The 22,978-nt window shown below is 45.5% G+C and overlaps 1 protein-coding gene across 1 annotated transcript in view; it reads right to left on the reverse strand.

Annotated features, from left to right (window-relative positions):
* Positions 1-1,973: 1,973 nt before the first annotated feature.
* Positions 1,974-22,978, reverse strand: part of CUNH1orf115 (chromosome unknown C1orf115 homolog) — a 66,394-nt gene continuing 45,389 nt past the window's right edge. Inside the window, exon 2 of the mRNA XM_073671909.1 lies at positions 1,974-7,403. Coding sequence (XP_073528010.1) covers positions 7,281-7,403 — 123 coding nt within the window. The 3' untranslated portion in view covers positions 1,974-7,280. The remainder of the gene's footprint in view (positions 7,404-22,978) is intronic.

Genomic DNA, 22,978 nt, shown 5'->3' on the forward strand with positions numbered 1-22,978 from the left:
CACTCCAGTGTGCTAATTGAGCACGCTCCAGTGCGCTAATCGAGCACGCTCCAAACAGTGCGCTAATCGAGCACGCTCCAAACCGTGCGCTAATCGAGCACGCTCCAAACAGTGCGCTAATCGAGTATGCTCCAAACAGTGCGCTAACCGAGCACACTCCAAACAGTGCGCTTACCGAGCACACTCCAAACAGTACGCTAATCGAGCACACTTCAAAACATGCGCTAATCGAGCACACTCCAGTGTGCTAATCGAGCACGCTCCAAACAGTGCGCTAATCGAGCACGCTCCAAACAGTGCGCTAATCGAGCACACTCCAAACAGTGCGCTAATCGAGCACCCTCCAAACAGTGCGCTAATCGAGCACACTCCAAACAGTGCGCTAATCGAGCACACTCCAGTGTGCTAATCGAGCACGCTCCAAACAGTGCGCTAATCGAGCACACTCCAAACAGTGCGCTAATCGAGCACGCTCCAGTGCGCTAATCGAGCATGTTCCAGTGCGCTAATCAAGCACACTCCAAACAGTGTGCTAACCGAGCACGCTCCAAACAGTGCGTTAACCGAGCACGCTCCAAACAGTGCGCTAATCGAGCACGCTCCAGTGTGCTAATCGAGTACGCTCCAGTGCGCTAATCGAGCACACTCCAAACACTGAGCTAATCGAGCACACTCCAAACCCTGCGCTAATCGAGCTGCTCCAAACAGTACGCTAGTCGAGCACGCTCCAAACAGTGCGCTAATCGAGCCGCTCCAAACAGTGCCCTAATCGAGCATGCTCCAAACAGTGCGCTAATCGAGCACGCTCCAGTGTGATAATCGTGCACACTCCAAACACTGCGCTAATCGAGCACACGCCAAACAGTGCACAAATTGAGCACGCTCCAAACAGTGAGCTAGTCGAGCACACTCAAAACAGTATGCTAATTGCGCACACTCCACACAGTGCGCTAATCGAGCACGCTCCAGTGTGCTAATCAAGCACGCTCCAAACAGTGCACTTATCGAGCATGCTCCAAACAGTGCGCTAATCGAGCATGCTCCAAACCCCGCGCGTATTGAGCTTTATCCAATCAGTGCATTAGATGAGGATGTGATTCAAAATGTGCACTAATCGAGCACGCTCCAAACAGTGTGCTAGCTGAGCTGTCCATAAATCTACCTTGCTTTTCATATGGGACAACCAAGCTCTTTACTTCACCTAAATACAAGCTAAAATTTCCCCAAAATGTGCACGCTTGGCTCTAGGCATGGCATCCATGTCCTGGCCAGCCGAGTGATGTGACCACTGTGAATGGAGAGATGGCTGTGCAGGTTGGGTTTTCTTGACGCACTTCCATGGGAGTCCAGAAAAAAACAGCTCAGCATAGCTGCATAAAAATATCATGCTGCACGTGCCGCCATTCACACCCTGTTATTTGTGGCTGGTACGTGCAGTTCTGCAGCACAGCTGTGACCCCACATATACACACAGGTATATAAAATGTACACTTGTCAACACTTTATACACACATCACCATATTATTATGCACATCACAAATATATTTTATACATAGTATACACATGCACAGGCATATAAAAAATACACATTACATATGCACGCACACACGATACACACATATACATAGTGAACACATATGTGCACACTATGCACAAAGGTTCACATTACACGCATATACACATTACACACGTGCCAGTTTCCTGTCATTTCTACCGAACACCAAAAATCCCTTCATGTGTGACCGTACCCTAAAAATGAAGAGAGGACGCAGTATGCTGCCGCTGCATATTTTGTAGTTTACCCTCTCTGATGTAATTTTCGGTTACAAGAAGAATATTCTTGTTTTCCTCTTCCCCCATCCAAAGCCTTCACAAACATAACTTTTTGCATCGACTTTTTTATGAGGTCTTGTTCTTTGTCAAACTCTTTTGCGAGTTTATTTTTAGATGCCATTTTACCATACTCGTATATGTAAGTGTTACCATTCTATTAACTTTTATTATGAGTTACATGGAAAAAAAAACAAAAACATTTGCACCATTTTTATTTACACCATTTACCAGTAGCCGAAAATGTTATGATGCCTATATTGGACGGGTTGTTACGATTACAGGGATACCAAATACGACTATGTTATTTACCAGTTTGTGATGTATATTTTTAAAAAGTGTATAAAAATGTAGTTATTTAAATTGTTTTTCATTCTTTTTTAGTAACATTATAAGGAAAAACAAGATTTATTTTTTCAATTTTTCCTCTTTTTTTTATCCCTAATGTACTGTTACCTCTATGTACCAGTACATTGTGCCACTATAAGTGAAGAAAACTATTTAGATCTTTAGGCAGAGAAGATTCTCCTATACTTAACAGTGCAGCCTATGGCTTACTGTTACAGTTTCTTCCTCCCAGGTCAGGGGTTCTGAGTTTGAATTCTGGTTATTAAAAAATTTAAATATTTAAAAGCATCTAGTGAGCACTTTTATATGTTAGGAGAGGAGTGACCCTGTCTAGGGGAAGATTAATTCACATGCAGAGAAGGACCACTTTCCCCAGTCCACACAGGGAGATAATGAACATAATAGTGTCCCGTGTACTAGGATGTGTATTGTTATGAATCTGTGTAACCCAAAATAAGTAACGGCACACCCTCGCTGGGCCCCACTCCCCATGGGCCCCTGTGCAGCTGAACCAGTATGTCTGCCTGTGCCACAATCACTTTGGAGACATCTGTTATTTGATTGGTCCACAAGGTCAAGAGACCTGTTTGTATTGACAATAGTTGTTAGTTTCCCGCAAGATTCTATTTGAAAAGATTGGGAAAAAAAACTTTATTTATACAGAATATACATTGGCAAAGATTACAGTGTCAAAATACTTTTAGGGTTAATTTCCCTCAAAACTTCTTCCTACAGAACAAATATACAGAATAAGCAGTGGTTGCAGGACTATAATAAGAGGTTGAATTCAGCCTATCAGATCACGGCTTTTAAGCCTGTACGGAAAAATCTGACAACCTGAATCTGATTAGTTGGAGACAGGATCTCGATAAGTTGTCAGTCCCAATCATGGTGGTTCTCCTACGTCCCATACAGCATCTCTGCTCCATATATTCAATACATTAATTCAATTTTCTACAGATTACATCTCTTTAAAAAGTTGAGTCCATTTGAAAAAAACTTTTCTACTGTATTTGTACTGATTTTAGCTATTTTGTAGGTCGTTTTCTCCATTCACAACCAGAGCAGCAATTCTTCCCTTTAATTTCCTCCTTTGAGCTTATGTAGCTTTAGATTACAGAGAAATATATAAAGAAATCTTTTCTCAAGCTCAACCATGTCCTTATTTCTCCTCACTGTCCTGGCTGCAGCAGGAGACTCCCCCCTCTGAACTGTGTGCAGGAGGACAAAATATTACTAAGGCTAAGAGAGCAGGACTTCATTCCACCAGCAGTCAAAGATGGAACTGACCATCAGCAGATTAACCCCTGTATTTAAGACTGATCATACAGAAAATGCTCCAGACTGACAAACAGACAGGACACTGCTATTTCATGTTTAATTTAAAGGGTTATTCCCATCTTCATAAATGGTGGAATTGTTGGATAGATCGTGTAAATACAAGCAATTTTGCAATTTACTGCTTATTAAAATTTTCATCCGTTCCCGAGATATTAACATTTTCCTATTCTTTACAGACTGCTACCTTGGAAACCGACCACCGCTGCTAGACAGCAGAGCATGTGCTGTGCTTGAGCTTTTACAAAAACCAAAATTCTTTTTTTTTTGAGCCTGAGCTTTTAAACACAGTTATGAGGCTGCCCATGATCGCAAGAGCATGCCTTAACCTGCTAATCACGGCCAGCTTCAGCACAGTGCTTACAAGTTAAATAGCAGCGGTGGCCGGTCTCCTAGGCAACGAGGTGTAAACAAAAGCAAAATGTTAATATCTCAAGAACGGCTGAAAATTTTATCAAGCAGTAAATTGCAAAAGTGCTTGTTTTTAAAAGCTCTATCCAACAATAGCCATCAATGAATATGGAAATAAGTTAATATAAATATATCCCAATTTCCTTATGTCTTGAGATGTCACTGTCACATTACCATTTAGCCCAGAGTCATTGTAAACAAGTATATCTATCAACTATCACTGCTATATTTTTTGCCTTTTGTGAATTGCACCTTCTCCTTAAGGTGAATGTCTCCATGTGAACACTATTTTGTGTTTTTAATCTAATTAAGGTTTGGTGTTCTGTATTGATTCATTTCTTAATATATCTTTATAGTGGCCATAGAATTTCCATAGTAGACAAAGAATTAACGGACAAAATAGTGTCTCCCTCAAGCCACCACTAGAGGTCACTGCAAACTGTATGCAGTAAACGTCTCAGCTCCCTCTAGTGGTGACTGCAGATAGCCAGAATCTTATCAACTTTTACCTATACAGGTGATCTGGAACTTATTAAGACTCATTAAAAAATAATTTAGCATGGTGTCTTAGATGTAAATTCAACCTGTTGTTTAAAGATGAAGTTTTATTTTAAAGGGACAGTTCTAATATACAAATATGTGCTAGGGTATTATTAATAATGCTAATTTCCCTTTAAAGGGGTTTATGTAACTAAAGCTGTTTCACTGTATAAGATTTTTTTTTTTCAGAAATACTCTATTTCACGTTCTCATTTTTTAATATCTCTGCTTATGATTATTGGCTAGAAATGTTTTTATTTGCATCCAGAGGCTGCAAATCTGTTCTGATCATGCCCAACAGACTTAGGTAAGTGACTAGTTGCAGTGTATTTTTCTTGTAATGAGCCTATAGCAGCAGGACATGACGGAAAAGATAAAAATCGGGTTTCCATTCACTAACAGCAAGCAGAAGTATTGAAAGTATTAAATCTAATTAAAATATACAGGACGTTTTGTTTTATATTATATCATTTCAATTTCGCAATTTTTTTTTATCATTACATATATATAGGATGAGGCAGACATCCTCAATACTGTTCAATTAGTTGCTGGTATAACACTTATATAAAGTCCCATTTGTAAACATAAGAACAATCAGTGTAATCTACATTCCCGGATGATCGGAGTCTAAAACAGAAAGGAAAATATCACTGCTTAAAGGGGGCATGTCTAAAGGTCAGAAGTGGCCAGTTTTTGCTCTCATTTTATTCCCGCAGCTCCCCTGAGTATTGCAGTTTTTTCGCTTTTCAAATCCAAAATACAGTTCTAGAGATATGGGCCTTTCTATTTGGTGCAAATGTTTTTGGTGTCTTGCAAGGAGGCGTGGCTCAAACGGTAATAATGTAGCATAGCCTAAAGACACGCCCCCAGAGAACCCTGTGAGCCACGCCCCCTTAGTAAAGACCATAAAATTACCACTAAATAAAAAGATCCATATCTCTGGAACTGTGTGGCGGATTTTAAAAAAACAAAAAGCAGAATACTCAGGGGATCAGCGGGAATACAATAAGAGAAAAAAAATACTACTTTTCACCTGGTGACAGGTCCTCTTTAAAAGGGTTTTCTGGTTTACATAACTTATTTTCAAGACAATTTTGAGTTAATAGAAGGGGCAGTTTAGGACCACGATGTATAAGCCAGTGAGATAAGCTACTACAAAGAGTGTATCTTTCTGGAGGACCCAGCATGTCTCTCTACTACATCAGTTACTTTTAGATTTCAATGGGTGCTATGTAATACCTCATTTCACCTCTGGAGGCACTGCAGGGAAATTGACCACCTGTTACTGGGGTTATCACCATCACATCTGATCACCAGAGGATCAGCTTGTTTTTCAGGAACCCTTCTAAAATACCTCGTCGATTCTAATATTCTATACAACCAAGACTTAACCCTAAATTCCCTTGTGAGACATCTGTGAATGCCACATACTCCATCCTGTATCCTCCTCACCACAAATAATAAAATCTCCTCCTCCTATGCTCTACTATAATACAAACCGACTATCCTTCAGCAACATACCAAATCTCTCTGATCCTCTTCCTAAAATGCACATATCTCCTGCTTACAGTGGTTTAACTGTAAGAAAAATACTCTGCCTATGAAGACACTAGAAATGAATGACGTTATTGAGGCATGGGGTACTTTATGCCTCGGTGTTATCTAGATAAATCCAAATACTCTTCACATAAGGGTGTGGCACCAGCAGAGACGTATCTTAAAGCTCTAGAGCTCCCATACAACATCTTCACCTAAACCTCAAACTTTACGGGTGACTGCTTGACCTTGAGCTGTCATTGACACATTGTTACATTGCTTATAGTCTCCGCATACAATGTAATCATATTGTGAAAACACAGTGTATCCTTATGCCACCGCAGATAGTGCTGCTCTCCTCTTAGCCCGGGGGGCCATGGACCACTCAAGAATCTGCCCAAGATGTGGCTACTAAACTCCGCTTCCTAAAAATTCACAACAGGAAAGTTGCTAGACATTGATTTATGCTTTGATCCCCATACATTTGTCTTCATAAAAGCATGACAAGTCCTCTATACAACCCCTTTAAAAAAAATTGTCCCCAAAGCCGGACAACCCTTCTAAGCAAGGAGAGGTTACTCATTTTCCCTATAGTGGCCTCTAAAGGTGAAATGGAGAATTACATGTCAACTATTGAAAGTACAACCTTTGTTGTGCGGAGTCCTCCACAGTGGAGGCCAGTCCTCATCAAAGCAATAGAGACTGACTAATGGAGGCGATCCTGAGCAACATCCATATCTTCTAATATACAGGTGTAGAAAATGTAGTGAGTAAATCTAAACACTGTGAAACTCCTTTTTCCTAAATCGCCAGTAATTCTAAATACTTGGGTCGTCTTTTTTTATCAGCTTGTTCAGCTGTTTCCGGGAACCAATATGGCCACCATGATAGCCCTTCAAATGGGTCTCCATAGACATTGATAGAGGACAGAATGGTCCTAGTTCTGCAGTGATTAATAAGTGATTTTATGTTGAATTTACTATATTATGACTCTTAGGACAATCCCTTTAAGACCTGTCATGGCAGCCATATTGGTTGTCACCCAAGGGTTTATGTGACTTCATATATTTTTTTAAAGGGTCAGTGTTTCCAGTTTTTAGACTTCTTTAGGAGGAGACGGCGACTACAGTCCAGTGGTAAAATACAAGAGATGATCATGTGCCGCCATGTTCCTTCCTCGCGGTTCCTCATCATGTCATCATGTGACTTCCGCTGTTTGGTCCATTTTTTTTTTCTTTTTTTCTATGAAATGCTGGGACACAGTTCTCCAACCAGATTTAATGAGATGACGCTGAAAGCACAACTGAAGTGACCCCGAATGGAGCCACATAAGCGTTCGCCAGTCCTTGCAGTCCAATAAGCATGTAGCGGCCGGCGGTTCTTATAGCTTTTCCAAAGTTCTAAAAAAAAAGTATCAAGAAGAAGAAAAAAATTACATAACAATGAAGAACTAAAATGGTGCATACAGTCAGACTTTAGCTTCAGTGTCCCTTTAAATGACTACACGTGCATGATGACCAATCAGAGGGCTGAAATTTAGTGTTGCCTTCAAATGGTTCCCTGGACCTCTCGATTAGTGATCGGGGGTGAGGTTGCAATTGCAACCAATTTTTGCTCACCGATCACATGACACAACATAAAACTTTGGTGGAGTTCTCAGTTAATGGCGCAATCTGGAGCGGATCACGTTACCCCAGAAATCTGCAGACAGCGCAAGTAACACAAGATATGAAAATGGCATTATAGGTAATCACAGGCTGAGTCACAGGGTGCAATGAGCAGATGAAAGCGACAGCCTTACATCCGAACACTTCCCGGAACATCAGACATATAAGTTATGGAGTTCCCGGTGACAGCCACATTGCTCCCACTACAGTAAAATCCACCATGCCCAAGTCAGCCGCCCTCAGCGCCCCCTGTGTAAAGCCGGATTGCAACTATACCTGTCGGGAATAATTATTCCGAGCAGACTGCCCCCTTATCCATGCCTGGCTAATGCCCAGAATGCTGGTTTATGGCAGGCAGTCTGATTCACTTCTGAGGTAGGAGGACAATGGCGGCTGCACGGGAGCTCTGTAATAGGGCTCTGTACCGCCATATCTAAGTAGAGATCTCTGGAGCTATTTCCAGGTAGCATACAGCACCACAGAGCGGAGTGTTCTCTGCAATACAAGGAAACCATGAGACGGTGACAGTATCTATGTAGCATCGGCGTCTCTGCCTCCTGCTAGGCAGAGACGCCGTCCCTCTCACCTTCCTGTTCAGCGCGCGGCGTCCTCCTGCGCTCCTTCCCTCGCTGCTGCCGGCGCGCGCTCCTTCCCGGGCACTGTGCTTAGGGCGCACGCGCTCCCCCTCTCTTAAAGGGGCCGCGCGCGTCGTCCTAAGGGGTCCCCGGCCAATTGCCGGAGGACTTCCCATATATAAGGCACATCCTCCAAAATGTAGGTGCCCGAGCAAAGTTGTTTGCACTGTGTCTCACCTGTGCTTCAGCCCTCAGGTTCCGCTGCTAGCCTGACTCCTCGTCCTGCCTGCCAACCTGTTACTTGCCTTGTCTGTTTGACCGCTCACCTGGGAGCGTCCGCCAGTTACCTGACTGTTACCTGCCTCGTCTGTCAGATCGCTCACCTGGGAGCGTCCACCAGTTACCTGCCTGTTACCTGCCGCGTCTGTCTGACCGCTCACCTGGGAGCGTCCACCAGTTACCTGACTGTTACCTGCCTCGTCTGTCAGACCGCTCACCTGGGAGCGTCCACCAGTTACCTGCCTGTTACCTGCCTCGTCTGTCTGCCCGCTCACCTGGGAGCGCCCACTAGTTACCTGCCAGTTACCCGCCTTGTCTGTCTGCCCGCTCACGTGGGAGCACCTGTCTGTTTCCTGCCAGCCTGCCTGGAGACCCTGCCGTCACTTGTTGTGACCATCTTCCTGCTAAAACCTATAGACTGCTACCTGCCCTGCTTTCTCGAACTGTGTCCAACTGCCAGCTACCAGAGACTTCCGCCTGCTTGCCGTGTCCATCCGCCATACCGGTCAGTCCCAGCCATCTGACCCATGGGAGCCACCTGCTCTCTTACAAGGTCGTCCCCAGAGTAGCACCTGGTCCCTCAGCCCGGATCCTCCCTGGTCACGGTGTTGTTTGCTGCCGTACGACCAGGGTCGGTTCGGGTGGATACTTAGTCACGCCCCTCTGGGTCCCTCCTTGCACCTCGGCACAGAGGTTCCACCACTCGGCCCCGTAACAATCTACCACATGCCTGCCACAGTGCTCCTATAATAGCGTCTTCTGATGTGTCCATAACGTGCCTACCACAGTGCCCCTACAATAGCGTCTTCTGATGACTCCATAAGGTGTCTACCACAGTCCCTCTATAATAGTGCCTCCTGATGTGTCCACAAAGTGTCTACCACAATGCCCCTATAATAGTGTCTTCTGATGTGTCCACAAGGTGTCTACCACAGTGCCACTGTAATAGAGTCTTCTGATGAGACCACAAGGTGTCTACCACAGTGGCCCTATAACTGTGCCTTCTGATGCGTCCATAAGGTGTCTACCACAGTGCCCCTATAATAGTGCCTCCTGAAGTATCCACAAGGTACCTATCATAGAGCTCCTATATTAGTGCCTCCTGATATGTCCACAAGGTGCCTGCCACAGTGCCCCTATAATTGTGCCTTCTCATGTGTCCACAAGGTGTCTATCACAGTGCTCCTATAATTGTGCCTTCTGATGTGTCCACAATGTGTCTACCACAGTCCCTCTATAATAGTGCCTCATGATGTGTCCACAAAGTGTCTACCACACTGCCCCTATAATAGTGCCTACTGATGTGTCCACAAAGTGTCTACCACACTGCCACTATAATAGTGTCTTCTGATGTGTCCACAAGGTGTCTACCACAGTGCCCCTATAATAGTGTCTTCTGATGTGTCCACAAGGTGTCTACCACAGTGCCCCTACAATAGCGTCTTCTGATGACTCCACAAGGTGTCTACCACAGTCCCTCTATAATAGTGCCTCCTGATGTGTCCACAAGGTGTCTACCGCAGTGCCCATATAATAGTGCCTTCTTATTTGTCCACAAGGTGTCTACCACAGTGCCCCTAAAATAGTGCCTTCTTATTTGTCCACAAGGTGTCTACCGCAGTGCCCCTATAATAGTGTCTTCTGATGAATCCACAAGGTGTCTACCACAGTGCGCCTATAATAGTGTCTTCTAATGAGTCCACAAGGTGTCTGCCACAGTGCACCTATAATACTGCCTTCTGATGTGTCCACAAGGAGTCTACCACAGTGCCCTATAACAGTGTCTTCTGATGATTCCACAAGGTGTTTACCACAGTGCCCCTATAATAATGTCTTTTGATGAGCCCACAAGGTGTCTACCACAGTGACCCTATAATAGTGTATTTTGATGAGTCCATAAGGTGTCTACCACACTGCCCCTATAATAGTGTCTTCTGATGAGTCCACAAGGTGTCTACCACAGTGCCCCTATAATAGTGCCATTATATTTGTCCACAAGGTGTCTACCACAGTGCCCCTATAATAGTGTCTTCTGATGTGTTCACAAGGTGCCTATGACACTGCCCCTATAATAGTATCTTCTGATGAGTCCACAAGGTGCATGCCACAGTAACCCTATAACAGTGTCTTCTGATGTGTCCACAAGGTGCCTACCACAGTGCACCTATAACAGTGTCTTCTAATGTGCCCACGAGGTGCCTACAACACTTCCCCTATTATAGTGTCTTCTGATGTGTCCACAAGGTGCCTGCCACAGTGCCCCATAATAGTCCCTTCTCATGTGTCACAAGGTGTCTATCACAGTGCCCCTATAATAGTGCCTCCTGATGTGTCCACAAGGTGCCTACCACAGTGCCCCTATAAGAGTCCCTTCTTATTTGTCCACAAGGTGCCAGCCACAGTGCACCTATAACAGTGTCTTCTGATGTGTCCACAAGGTGCCTACCACACTGCCCATAATATAGTGTCTTCAGATGTGTCCACAAGGTGCCTACCACAGTGCCCCTATAATAGTCCCTTCTTATTTGTCCACAAGGTGCCTGCCACAGTGCCCCTATAATAGCGCCTTCTCATGTGTCCACAAGGTGTCTACCACAGTGCCCCTATAATAGTGCCTCCTGATGTGTCCACAAGGTTCCTACCACATGGCCCTATAATAGTCCCTTCTTATTTGTCCACAAGGTGCCTGCCACAGTGCCCCTATAATAGTGCCTTCTCATGTGTCCACAAGGTGTCTATCACAGTGCCCCTATAATAGTGCCTCCTGATGTGTCCACAAGGTGCCTGCCACGGTGCCCCTATAATAGTGCCTCCTGATGTGTCCACAAGGTGCCTACCACAGTGCCCCTATAATAGTCCCTTCTTATTTGTCCACAAGGTGCCAGCCACAGTGCACCTATAACAGTGTCTTCTGATGTGTCCACAAGGTGCCTACCACACTGCCCCTATTATAGTGTCTTCAGATGTGTCCACAAGGTGCCTACCACAGTGCCCCTATAATTGTCCCTTCTTATTTGTCCAAAAGGTGCCTGCCACAGTGCCCCTATAATAGTGCCTTCTCATGTGTCCACAAGGTGTCTATCACAGTGCCCCTATAATAGTGCCTCCTGATGTGTCCACAAGGTGCCTGCCATGGTGCCCCTATAATAGTGTCTTCTGATGAGTCCACAACGTACCTACTACAGTGGCCCTATAATAGTGTCTTCTGATGTGTCCACAAGGTGCCTACGACACCACCCTATAATAGTGTCTTATGATGAGTCCACAAGGTGCCTGCCACAGTGCCCCTATAACAGTGTCTTCTGATGTGTCCACAAGGTGCCTACCACACTGCACCTATAATAGTTCTTCTGATGTGTCCACAAGGTGCCTACAACAGTGCACCTATAACAGTGTCTTCTGATGTGCCCACGAGGAGCCAACCACAGTGCCCCTATAATAGTGTCTTCTGATGTGTCCACAAGGTGCCTACCACACTGCACCTATAATAGTTCTTCTGATGTGTCCACAAGGAGCCTACAACAGTGCACCTATAACAGTGTCTTCTGATGTGCCCACGAGGTGCCTACCACACTGCCCCTATTATAGCGTCTTCTGATGTGTCCACAAGGTGCCTACCACACTGCCCCTATAACAGTGCCTCCTGATGTGTCCACAAGGTGCCTGCAACAGTGACCCTATAATAGTGCCTTCTCATGTGTCTACAAGGTGTCTATCATAGTGCCCCTATAATTGTGCCTTCTGATGTGTCCACAAGGGGTCTACCACAGTGTCCCTATAATAGTGCCTCCTGATGTGTCCACAAGGTGTCTACCACAGTGCCCCTATAATAGTGTTTTCTGATGAGTCCACAAGGTGTCTACCCCAGTGCCCCTATAATAGTGCCTTCTTATTTGTCCACAAGGTGCCTGCCACAGTGCCCCTATAATAGCGCCTTCTCATGTGTCCACAAGGTGTCTACCACAGTGCCCCTATAATAGTGCCTACTGATGTGTCCACAAGGTTCCTACCACATTGTCCCTATAATAGTCCCTTCTTATTTGTCCACAAGGTGCCTGCCACAGTGCCCCGATAATAGTGCCTTCTCATGTGTCCACAAGGTATCTATCACAGTGCCCCTACAACAGTGCCTCCTGATGTGTCCACAAGGTGCCTGCCACGGTGCCCCTATAATAGTGCCTCCTGATGTGCCCACATAGTGCCTACCACAGTGCCCCTATAATAGTCCCTTCTTATTTGTCCACAAGGTGCCAGCCACAGTGCACCTATAACAGTGTCTTCTGATGTGTCCACAAGGTGCCTACCACACTGCCCCTATTATAGTCTCTTCAGATGTGTCCACAAGGTGCCTACCACAGTGCCCCTATAATAGTCCCTTCTTATTTGTCCACAAGGTGCCTGCCACAGTGCCCCTATAATAGTGCCTTCTCATGTGTCCACAAGGTGTCTATCACAGTGCCCCTATAATAGTGCCTCCTGATGTGTCCACAAGGTGCCTGCCACGGTGCCCCTATAATAGTGTCTTCTGATGAGTCCACAACGTACCTACCACAGTGGCCCTATAATAGTGTCTTCTGATGTGTCCACAAGGTGCCTACGACACCGCCCTATAATAGTGTCTTATGATGAGTCCACAAGGTGCCTGCCACAGTGCCCTTATAACAGTGTCTTCTGATGTGTCCACAAGGTGCCTACCACACTGCACCTATAATAGTTCTTCTGATGTGTACACAAGGTGCCTACAACAGTGCACCTATAACAGTGTCTTCTGATGTGCCCACGAGGAGCCTACCACAGTGCCCCTATAATAGTGTCTTCTGATGTGTCCACAAGGTGCCTACCACACTGCACCTATAATAGTTCTTCTGATGTGTCCACAAGGTGCCTACAACAGTGCACCTATAATAGTGTCTTCTGATGTGCCCACGAGGTGCCTACCACAATGCCCCTATTATAGCGTCTTTTGATGTGTCCACAAGGTGCCTACCACACTGCCCCTATAACAGTGCCTCCTGATGTGTCCACAAGGTGCCTGCCACAGTGCCCCTATAATAGTGCCTTCTCATGTGTCTACAAGGTGTCTATCATAGTGCCCCTATAATTGTGCCTTCTGATGTGTCCACAAGGGGTCTACCACAGTGTACCTGTAATAGTGCCTCCTGATGTGTCCACAAGGTGTCTACCACAGTGCCCCTATAATAGTGTTTTCTGATGAGTCCACAAGGTGTCTACCCCAGTGCCCCTATAATAGTGCCTTCTTATTTGTCCACAAGGTGCCTGCCACAGTGCCCCTATAATAGTGTCTTCTGATGTGTCCACAAGGTGTCTAATACAGTGCCCTTATAATAGTGTCTTCTGATGAGTCCACAAGGTGCTTACCACAGTGCCCCTATAATAGTGCCTTCTTATTTGTCCACAAGGTGTCTACCACAATGCCCCTATAATAGTGCCTTATGATGTGTCCACAAGGTGCCTACCACAGTGCCCTATAATAAAGCCTCTTGAAGTATCCACAAGGTGTCTACCATAGTGCCCCTATAATGGTGCCTCCTGATGTGTCCACAAGGTGCCTTCCACAGTGCCCCTATAATAGTCCCTTCTTATTTGTCCACAAGGTGTCTACCACAGTGGCCCTATAATAGTGCCTTCTGATGTGTCCACGAGATGTCTACCACAGTGCCTCTATAATAGTGTCTTCTGATGAGTCCACAAGGTGCCTACCACAGTGCCCTATAATAGAGCCTCTTGATGTGTCCACAAGGTGTCTACCATAGTGCCCCTGTAATAGTGCCTCCTGATGTTTCCACAAGGTGTCTACCACAGTTCCCCTATAATAGTGTCTTCTGATGAGTTCACAAGGTGCCTACCACAGTAACCCTATAATGGTGTCTTCTGATAGGTCCACAAGGTGTCTACCACAGTGCCCCTATAATAGTGTCTTCTGATGAGTCCACAAGGTGCCTACCACAGTGCCCCTATAATAGTGCCTTCTTTTTAGTACACAAGTTGTCTACCACAGTGCCCATATAATAGTGTGTTCTTATTTGTCCACAAGGTGTCTATCACAGTGACCTTACAATAGTGTCTTCTGATGAGTCCACAAGGTGTCTACCACAATGCCCCTATAATAGTGCCTTATGATGTGTCCACGAGATGTCTAATACAGTGCCCTTATACTAGTGTCTTCTGATGAGTCCACAAGGTGCCTACCACAGTGCCCCTATAATAGTCCCATATTTGTCCACAAGGTGTCTACCACAGTGCCCCTATAATAGTGTCTTCTGATGAGTTCACAAGGTGCCTACCACAATGCCCCTAAAATAGTGTCTTCTGATGAGTTCACAAGGTGTCTAATACAGTGCCCCTATAATAGTGTCTTCTGATGAGTCCACAAGGTGTCTACCACAGTGCCCCTATAATAGGACCTTCTTATTTGTCCACAAGTTGTCTACCACAGTGCCCCTATAATAGTGCCTTCTTATTTGTCCACAAGGTGTCTATCACAGTGCCCCTACAATAGTGTCTTCTGATGAGTCCACAAGGTGCCTACCACAGTGCCTCTATAATAGTGCCTTCTGATGTGTCCACAAGGTGTCTACCACAGTGCCCTACAATAGTGTCTTCTGATGAGTCCACAATGTGTCTACCACAGTGCCCCTATAATAATGTCTTCTAATGAGTCCACAAGCTGTCTACCACAGTGCCCCTATAATAGTGTATTTTGATGAGTCGAAAAGGTGTCTACCCCAGTGCCCCTATAATAATGTCTTCTGATGAGTCTACAAGGTGTCTACCACAGTGCCCCTATAATAGTGTATTTTGATGTGTCGACAAGGTGTCTACCCCAGTGCCCCTATAATAATGTCTTCTGATGAGTCCACAAGGTGTCTACCACAGTGCCCCATAACAGTGTCTTCTGATGAGTCCACAAGGTGTCTACCATAGTGCCCCTATAATAGTGCCTCCTGATGTTTCCACAAGGTGTCTACAACAGTTCCCCTATAATAGTGTCTTCTGATGAGTCCACAAGGTGTCTACCACAATGCCCTTATAATAGTGCCTTATGATGTGTCCACGAGATGTCCACCACAGTGTCCCTATAATAGTGTCTTCTGATGAGTCCACAAGGAACTTACCACAGTGCCCTATAATAGAGCCTCTTGATGTGTCCACAACGTGTCTACCATAGTGCCCCTATAATAGTGCCTCCTGATGTTTCCACAAGGTGTCTACAACAGTTCCCCTAAAATAGTGTCCTCTGATGAGTTCACAAGGTGCCTACCACAGTAACCCTATAATGGTGTCTTCTGATAAGTCCACAAGGTGTCTACCACAGTGCCCCTATAATAGTGCCTTCTTTTTAGTCCACAAGTTGTCTACCACAGTGCCCCTATAGTAGTGCCTTCTTATTTGTCCACAAGGTGTCTACCACAGTGCCCCTATAATAGTGTCTTCTGATGTGTCCACAAGGTGCCTACCACAGTGCCCTATAATAGTGTCTTCTGATGAGTCCACAAGGTTTTTCCACAGTTCCCTTATAATAGTGTCTTCTGATGAGTCCACAAGCTGTCTACCACAGTGCCCCATAATGGTGTCTTCTGATGTGTCCATAAGGTGTCTACCACAGTGCCCCTATAATAGTGTCTTCTGATGAGTCCACAAGGTGTCTACCACACTGCCCCTATAATAGTGTCTTCTGATGAGTCCACAAGGTGTCTACCACAGTGCCCCTTTAATAGTGCCATCTTATTTGTCCACAAGGCGTCTACCACAGTGCAACCTATAATAGTGCCTTCTTATTTGTCCACAAGGTGTCTGCCACAGTGCCCCTATAATAGTGTCTTCTGATGAGTCCACAAGATACCTACCACAGTGCCCCTATAATAGTGTCTTCTGATGTGCCCACAAGGTGCCTACGACACTGCCCTTATAATAGTGTCTTCTGTTGAGTCCACAAGGCGCCTACCACACTGCACCTATGTTAGTTCTTCTGATGTTTCCACAAGATGCCTACCACAGTGCACCTATAACAGTGTCTTCTGATGTGCCCATGAAGTGCCTACCACACTGCCCCTATTATAGTGTCTTCTGATGTGTCCACAAGGTGCCTACAATAGTGCCCCTATAATAGTCCCTTCTTATTTGTCCACAAGGTGTCTACTATAGTGCCCCTATAATAGTGCCTCCTGATGTGTTCACAAGGTGCCTGCCACAGTGCCTCTATAATAGTGTCTTCTGATGTGTCCACAAGGTGCCTACGATACCGCCCTATAATAGTGTCTTATGATGAGTCCACAAGGTGCCTGCTACAGTGCCCCTATAACAGTGTCTTCTGATGTGTCCACAAGGTGCCTACCACACTGCACCTATAATAGTTCTTCTGATGTGTCCACAAGGTGCCTACAACAGTGCACCTATAATAGTGTCTTCTGATGTGCCCACGAGGTGCATACCACACTGCCCCTATTATAGCGTCTTTTGATGTGTCCACAAGGTGCCTACACACTGCCCCTATAACAGTGCCTCCTGATGTGTCCACAAGGTGCCTGCCACAGTGCCCCTATAATAGTGCCTTCTCATGTGTCTACAAGGTGTCTATCATAGTGCCCCTATAATTGTGCCTTCTGATGTGTCCACAAGGGGTCTACCACAGTGTCCCTATAATAGTGCCTCCTGATGTGTCCACAAGGTGTCTACCACAGTGCCCCTATAATAGTGTTTTCTGATGAGTCCACAAGGTGTCTACCCCAGTGCCCCTATAATAGTGCCTTCTTATTTGTCCACAAGGTGCCTGCCACAGTGCCCCTATAAAAGTGTCTTCTGATGTGTCCACAAGGTGTCTAATACAGTGCCCTTATAATAGTGTCTTCTGATGAGTCCACAAGGTGCTTACCACAGTGCCCCTATAATAGTGCCTTATTTGTCCACAAGGTGTCTACCACAATGCCCCTATAATAGTGCCTTATGATGTGTCCACAAGGTGCCTACCACAGTGCCCTATAAAAGAGCCTCTTGAAGTATCCACAAGGTGTCTACCATAGTGCCCCTATAATGGTGCCTCCTGATGTGTCCACAAGGTGCCTTCCACAGTGCCCCTATAATAGTCCCTTCTTATTTGTCCACAAGGTGTCTACCACAGTGGCCCTATAATAGTGCCTTCTGATGTGTCCACGAAATGTCTACCACAGTGCCTCTATAATAGTGTCTTCTGATGAGTCCACAAGGTGCCTACCACAGTGCCCTATAATAGAGCCTCTTGATGTGTCCACAAGGTGTCTAACATAGTGCCCCTATAATAGTGCCTCCTGATGTTTCGACAAGGTGTCTACCACAGTTCCCCTATAATAGTGTCTTCTGATGAGTTCACAAGGTGCCTACCACAGTAACCCTATAATGGTGTCTTCTGATAGGTCCACAAGGTGTCTACCACAGTGCCCCTATAATAGTGTCTTCTGATGAGTCCACAAGGTGCCTACCACAGTGCCCCTATAATAGTGCCTTCTTTTTAGTACACAAGTTGTCTACCACAGTGCCCATATAATAGTGTGTTCTTATTTGTCCACAAGGTGTCTATCACAGTGACCCTACAATAGTGTCTTCTGATGAGTCCACAAGGTGTCTACCACAATGCCCCTATAATAGTGCCTTATGATGTGTCCACGAGATGTCTAATACAGTGCCCTTATACTAGTGTCTTCTGATGAGTCCACAAGGTGCCTACCACAGTGCCCCTATAATAGTCCCTTATTTGTCCACAAGGTGTCTACCACAGTGCCCCTATAATAGTGTCTTCTGATGAGTTCACAAGGTGCCTACCACAATGCCCCTAAAATAGTGTCTTCTGATGAGTTCACAAGGTGTCTAATACAGTGCCCCTATAATAGTGTCTTCTGATGAGTCTACAAGGTGCCTACCACAGTGCACCTATAATAGAGCCTTCTCATGAGTCCACAAGGTGTCTAACACAGTGCACCTAAAATTGTGCCTTCTGATGTGTCCACAAGGTGTCTACCACAGTGCCCCTATAATAGTGTCTTCTGATGAGTCCACAAGGTGTCTACCACAATGCCCTTATAATAGTGCCTTATGATGTGTCCACGAGATGTCCACCACAGTGCCCCTATAATAGTGTCTTCTGATGAGTCCACAAGGAACTTACCACAGTGCCCTATAATAGAGCCTCTTGATGTGTCCACAAGGTGTCTACCATAGTGCCCCTATAATAGTGCCTCCTGATGTTTCCACAAGGTGTCTACAACACTTCCCCTAAAATAGTGTCCTCTGATGAGTTCACAAGGTGCCTACCACAGTAACCCTATAATGGTGTCTTCTGATAAGTCCACAAGGTGTCTACCACAGTGCCCCTATAATAGTGCCTTCTTTTTAGTCCACAAGTTGTCTACCACAGTGCCCCTATAGTAGTGCCTTCTTATTTGTCCACAAGGTGTCTACCACAGTGCCCCTATAATAGTGCCTTCTGATGTGTCCACAAGGTGCCTACCACAGTGCCCTATAATAGTGTCTTCTGATGAGTCCACAAGGTTTTTCCACAGTTCCCTTATAATAGTGTCTTCTGATGAGTCCACAAGCTGTCTACCACAGTGCCCCATAATGGTGTCTTCTGATGTGTCCATAAGGTGTCTACCACAGTGCCCCTATAATAGTGTCTTCTGATGAGTCCACAAGGTGTCTACCACACTGCCCCTATAATAGTGTCTTCTGATGAGTCCACAAGGTGTCTACCACAGTGCCCCTTTAATAGTGCCATCTTATTTGTCCACAAGGCGTCTACCACAGTGCCCCTATAGTAGTGCCTTCTTATTTGTCCACAAGGTGTCTGCCACAGTGCCCCTATAATAGTGTCTTCTGATGAGTCCACAAGATACCTACCACAGTGCCCCTATAATAGTGTCTTCTGCTGTGCCCACAAGGTGCCTACGACACTGCCCTTATAATAGTGTCTTCTGTTGAGTCCACAAGGCGCCTACCACACTGCACCTATGTTAGTTCTTCTGATGTTTCCACAAGATGCCTACCACAGTGCACCTATAACAGTGTCTTCTGATGTGCCCATGTAGTGCCTACCACACTGCCCCTATTATAGTGTCTTCTGATGTGTCCACAAGGTGCCTACAATAGTGCCCCTATAATAGTCCCTTCTTATTTGTCCACAAGGTGTCTACCATAGTGCCGCTATAATAGTGCCTCCTGATGTGTTCACAAGGTGCCTGCCACAGTGCCTCTATAATAGTGTCTTCTGATGTGTCCACAAGGTGTCTACGACACCGCCCTATAATAGTGTCTTATGATGAGTCCACAAGGTGCCTGCTACAGTGCCCCTATAACAGTGTCTTCTGATGTGTCCACAAGGTGCCTACCACACTGCACCTATAATAGTTCTTCTGATGTGTCCACAAGGTGCCTACAACAGTGCACCTATAACAGTGTCTTCTGATGTGCCAACGAGGAGCCTACCACAGTGCCCCTATAATAGTGTCTTCTGATGTGTCCACAAGGTGCCTACCACACTGCACCTATGTTAGTTCTTCTGATGTTTCCACAAGATGCCTACCACAGTGCACCTATAACAGTGTCTTCTGATGTGCCCATGAAGTGCCTACCACACTGCCCCTATTATAGTGTCTTCTGATGTGTCCACAAGGTGCCTACAATAGTGCCCCTATAATAGTCCCTTCTTATTTGTCCACAAGGTGTCTACTATAGTGCCCCTATAATAGTGCCTCCTGATGTGTTCACAAGGTGCCTGCCACAGTGCCTCTATAATAGTGTCTTCTGATGTGTCCACAAGGTGCCTACGATACCGCCCTATAATAGTGTCTTATGATGAGTCCACAAGGTGCCTGCTACAGTGCCCCTATAACAGTGTCTTCTGATGTGTCCACAAGGTGCCTACCACACTGCACCTATAATAGTTCTTCTGATGTGTCCACAAGGTGCCTACAACAGTGCACCTATAATAGTGTCTTCTGATGTGCCCACGAGGTGCATACCACACTGCCCCTATTATAGCGTCTTTTGATGTGTCCACAAGGTGCCTACACACTGCCCCTATAACAGTGCCTCCTGATGTGTCCACAAGGTGCCTGCCACAGTGCCCCTATAATAGTGCCTTCTCATGTGTCTACAAGGTGTCTATCATAGTGCCCCTATAATTGTGCCTTCTGATGTGTCCACAAGGGGTCTACCACAGTGTCCCTATAATAGTGCCTCCTGATGTGTCCACAAGGTGTCTACCACAGTGCCCCTATAATAGTGTTTTCTGATGAGTCCACAAGGTGTCTACCCCAGTGCCCCTATAATAGTGCCTTCTTATTTGTCCACAAGGTGCCTGCCACAGTGCCCCTATAAAAGTGTCTTCTGATGTGTCCACAAGGTGTCTAATACAGTGCCCTTATAATAGTGTCTTCTGATGAGTCCACAAGGTGCTTACCACAGTGCCCCTATAATAGTGCCTTATTTGTCCACAAGGTGTCTACCACAATGCCCCTATAATAGTGCCTTATGATGTGTCCACAAGGTGCCTACCACAGTGCCCTATAAAAGAGCCTCTTGAAGTATCCACAAGGTGTCTACCATAGTGCCCCTATAATGGTGCCTCCTGATGTGTCCACAAGGTGCCTTCCACAGTGCCCCTATAATAGTCCCTTCTTATTTGTCCACAAGGTGTCTACCACAGTGGCCCTATAATAGTGCCTTCTGATGTGTCCACGAAATGTCTACCACAGTGCCTCTATAATAGTGTCTTCTGATGAGTCCACAAGGTGCCTACCACAGTGCCCTATAATAGAGCCTCTTGATGTGTCCACAAGGTGTCTAACATAGTGCCCCTATAATAGTGCCTCCTGATGTTTCGACAAGGTGTCTACCACAGTTCCCCTATAATAGTGTCTTCTGATGAGTTCACAAGGTGCCTACCACAGTAACCCTATAATGGTGTCTTCTGATAGGTCCACAAGGTGTCTACCACAGTGCCCCTATAATAGTGTCTTCTGATGAGTCCACAAGGTGCCTACCACAGTGCCCCTATAATAGTGCCTTCTTTTTAGTACACAAGTTGTCTACCACAGTGCCCATATAATAGTGTGTTCTTATTTGTCCACAAGGTGTCTATCACAGTGACCCTACAATAGTGTCTTCTGATGAGTCCACAAGGTGTCTACCACAATGCCCCTATAATAGTGCCTTATGATGTGTCCACGAGATGTCTAATACAGTGCCCTTATACTAGTGTCTTCTGATGAGTCCACAAGGTGCCTACCACAGTGCCCCTATAATAGTCCCTTATTTGTCCACAAGGTGTCTACCACAGTGCCCCTATAATAGTGTCTTCTGATGAGTTCACAAGGTGCCTACCACAATGCCCCTAAAATAGTGTCTTCTGATGAGTTCACAAGGTGTCTAATACAGTGCCCCTATAATAGTGTCTTCTGATGAGTCTACAAGGTGCCTACCACAGTGCACCTATAATAGAGCCTTCTCATGAGTCCACAAGGTGTCTAACACAGTGCACCTAAAATTGTGCCTTCTGATGTGTCCACAAGGTGTCTACCACAGTGCCCCTATAATAGTGTCTTCTGATGAGTCCACAAGGTGTCTACCACAATGCCCTTATAATAGTGCCTTATGATGTGTCCACGAGATGTCCACCACAGTGCCCCTATAATAGTGTCTTCTGATGAGTCCACAAGGAACTTACCACAGTGCCCTATAATAGAGCCTCTTGATGTGTCCACAAGGTGTCTACCATAGTGCCCCTATAATAGTGCCTCCTGATGTTTCCACAAGGTGTCTACAACAGTTCCCCTAAAATAGTGTCCTCTGATGAGTTCACAAGGTGCCTACCACAGTAACCCTATAATGGTGTCTTCTGATAAGTCCACAAGGTGTCTACCACAGTGCCCCTATAATAGTGCCTTCTTTTTAGTCCACAAGTTGTCTACCACAGTGCCCCTATAGTAGTGCCTTCTTATTTGTCCACAAGGTGTCTACCACAGTGCCCCTATAATAGTGCCTTCTGATGTGTCCACAAGGTGCCTACCACAGTGCCCTATAATAGTGTCTTCTGATGAGTCCACAAGGTTTTTCCACAGTTCCCTTATAATAGTGTCTTCTGATGAGTCCACAAGCTGTCTACCACAGTGCCCCATAATGGTGTCTTCTGATGTGTCCATAAGGTGTCTACCACAGTGCCCCTATAATAGTGTCTTCTGATGAGTCCACAAGGTGTCTACCACACTGCCCCTATAATAGTGTCTTCTGATGAGTCCACAAGGTGTCTACCACAGTGCCCCTTTAATAGTGCCATCTTATTTGTCCACAAGGCGTCTACCACAGTGCCCCTATAGTAGTGCCTTCTTATTTGTCCACAAGGTGTCTGCCACAGTGCCCCTATAATAGTGTCTTCTGATGAGTCCACAAGATACCTACCACAGT

This window comes from Phyllobates terribilis, unplaced genomic scaffold, assembly GCF_046119375.1.
Source record: "Phyllobates terribilis strain yellow unplaced genomic scaffold, ASM4611937v1 Scaffold_3__8_contigs__length_932513732, whole genome shotgun sequence".
In the NCBI taxonomy this organism is placed as follows: Eukaryota; Metazoa; Chordata; class Amphibia; order Anura; family Dendrobatidae; genus Phyllobates; species Phyllobates terribilis.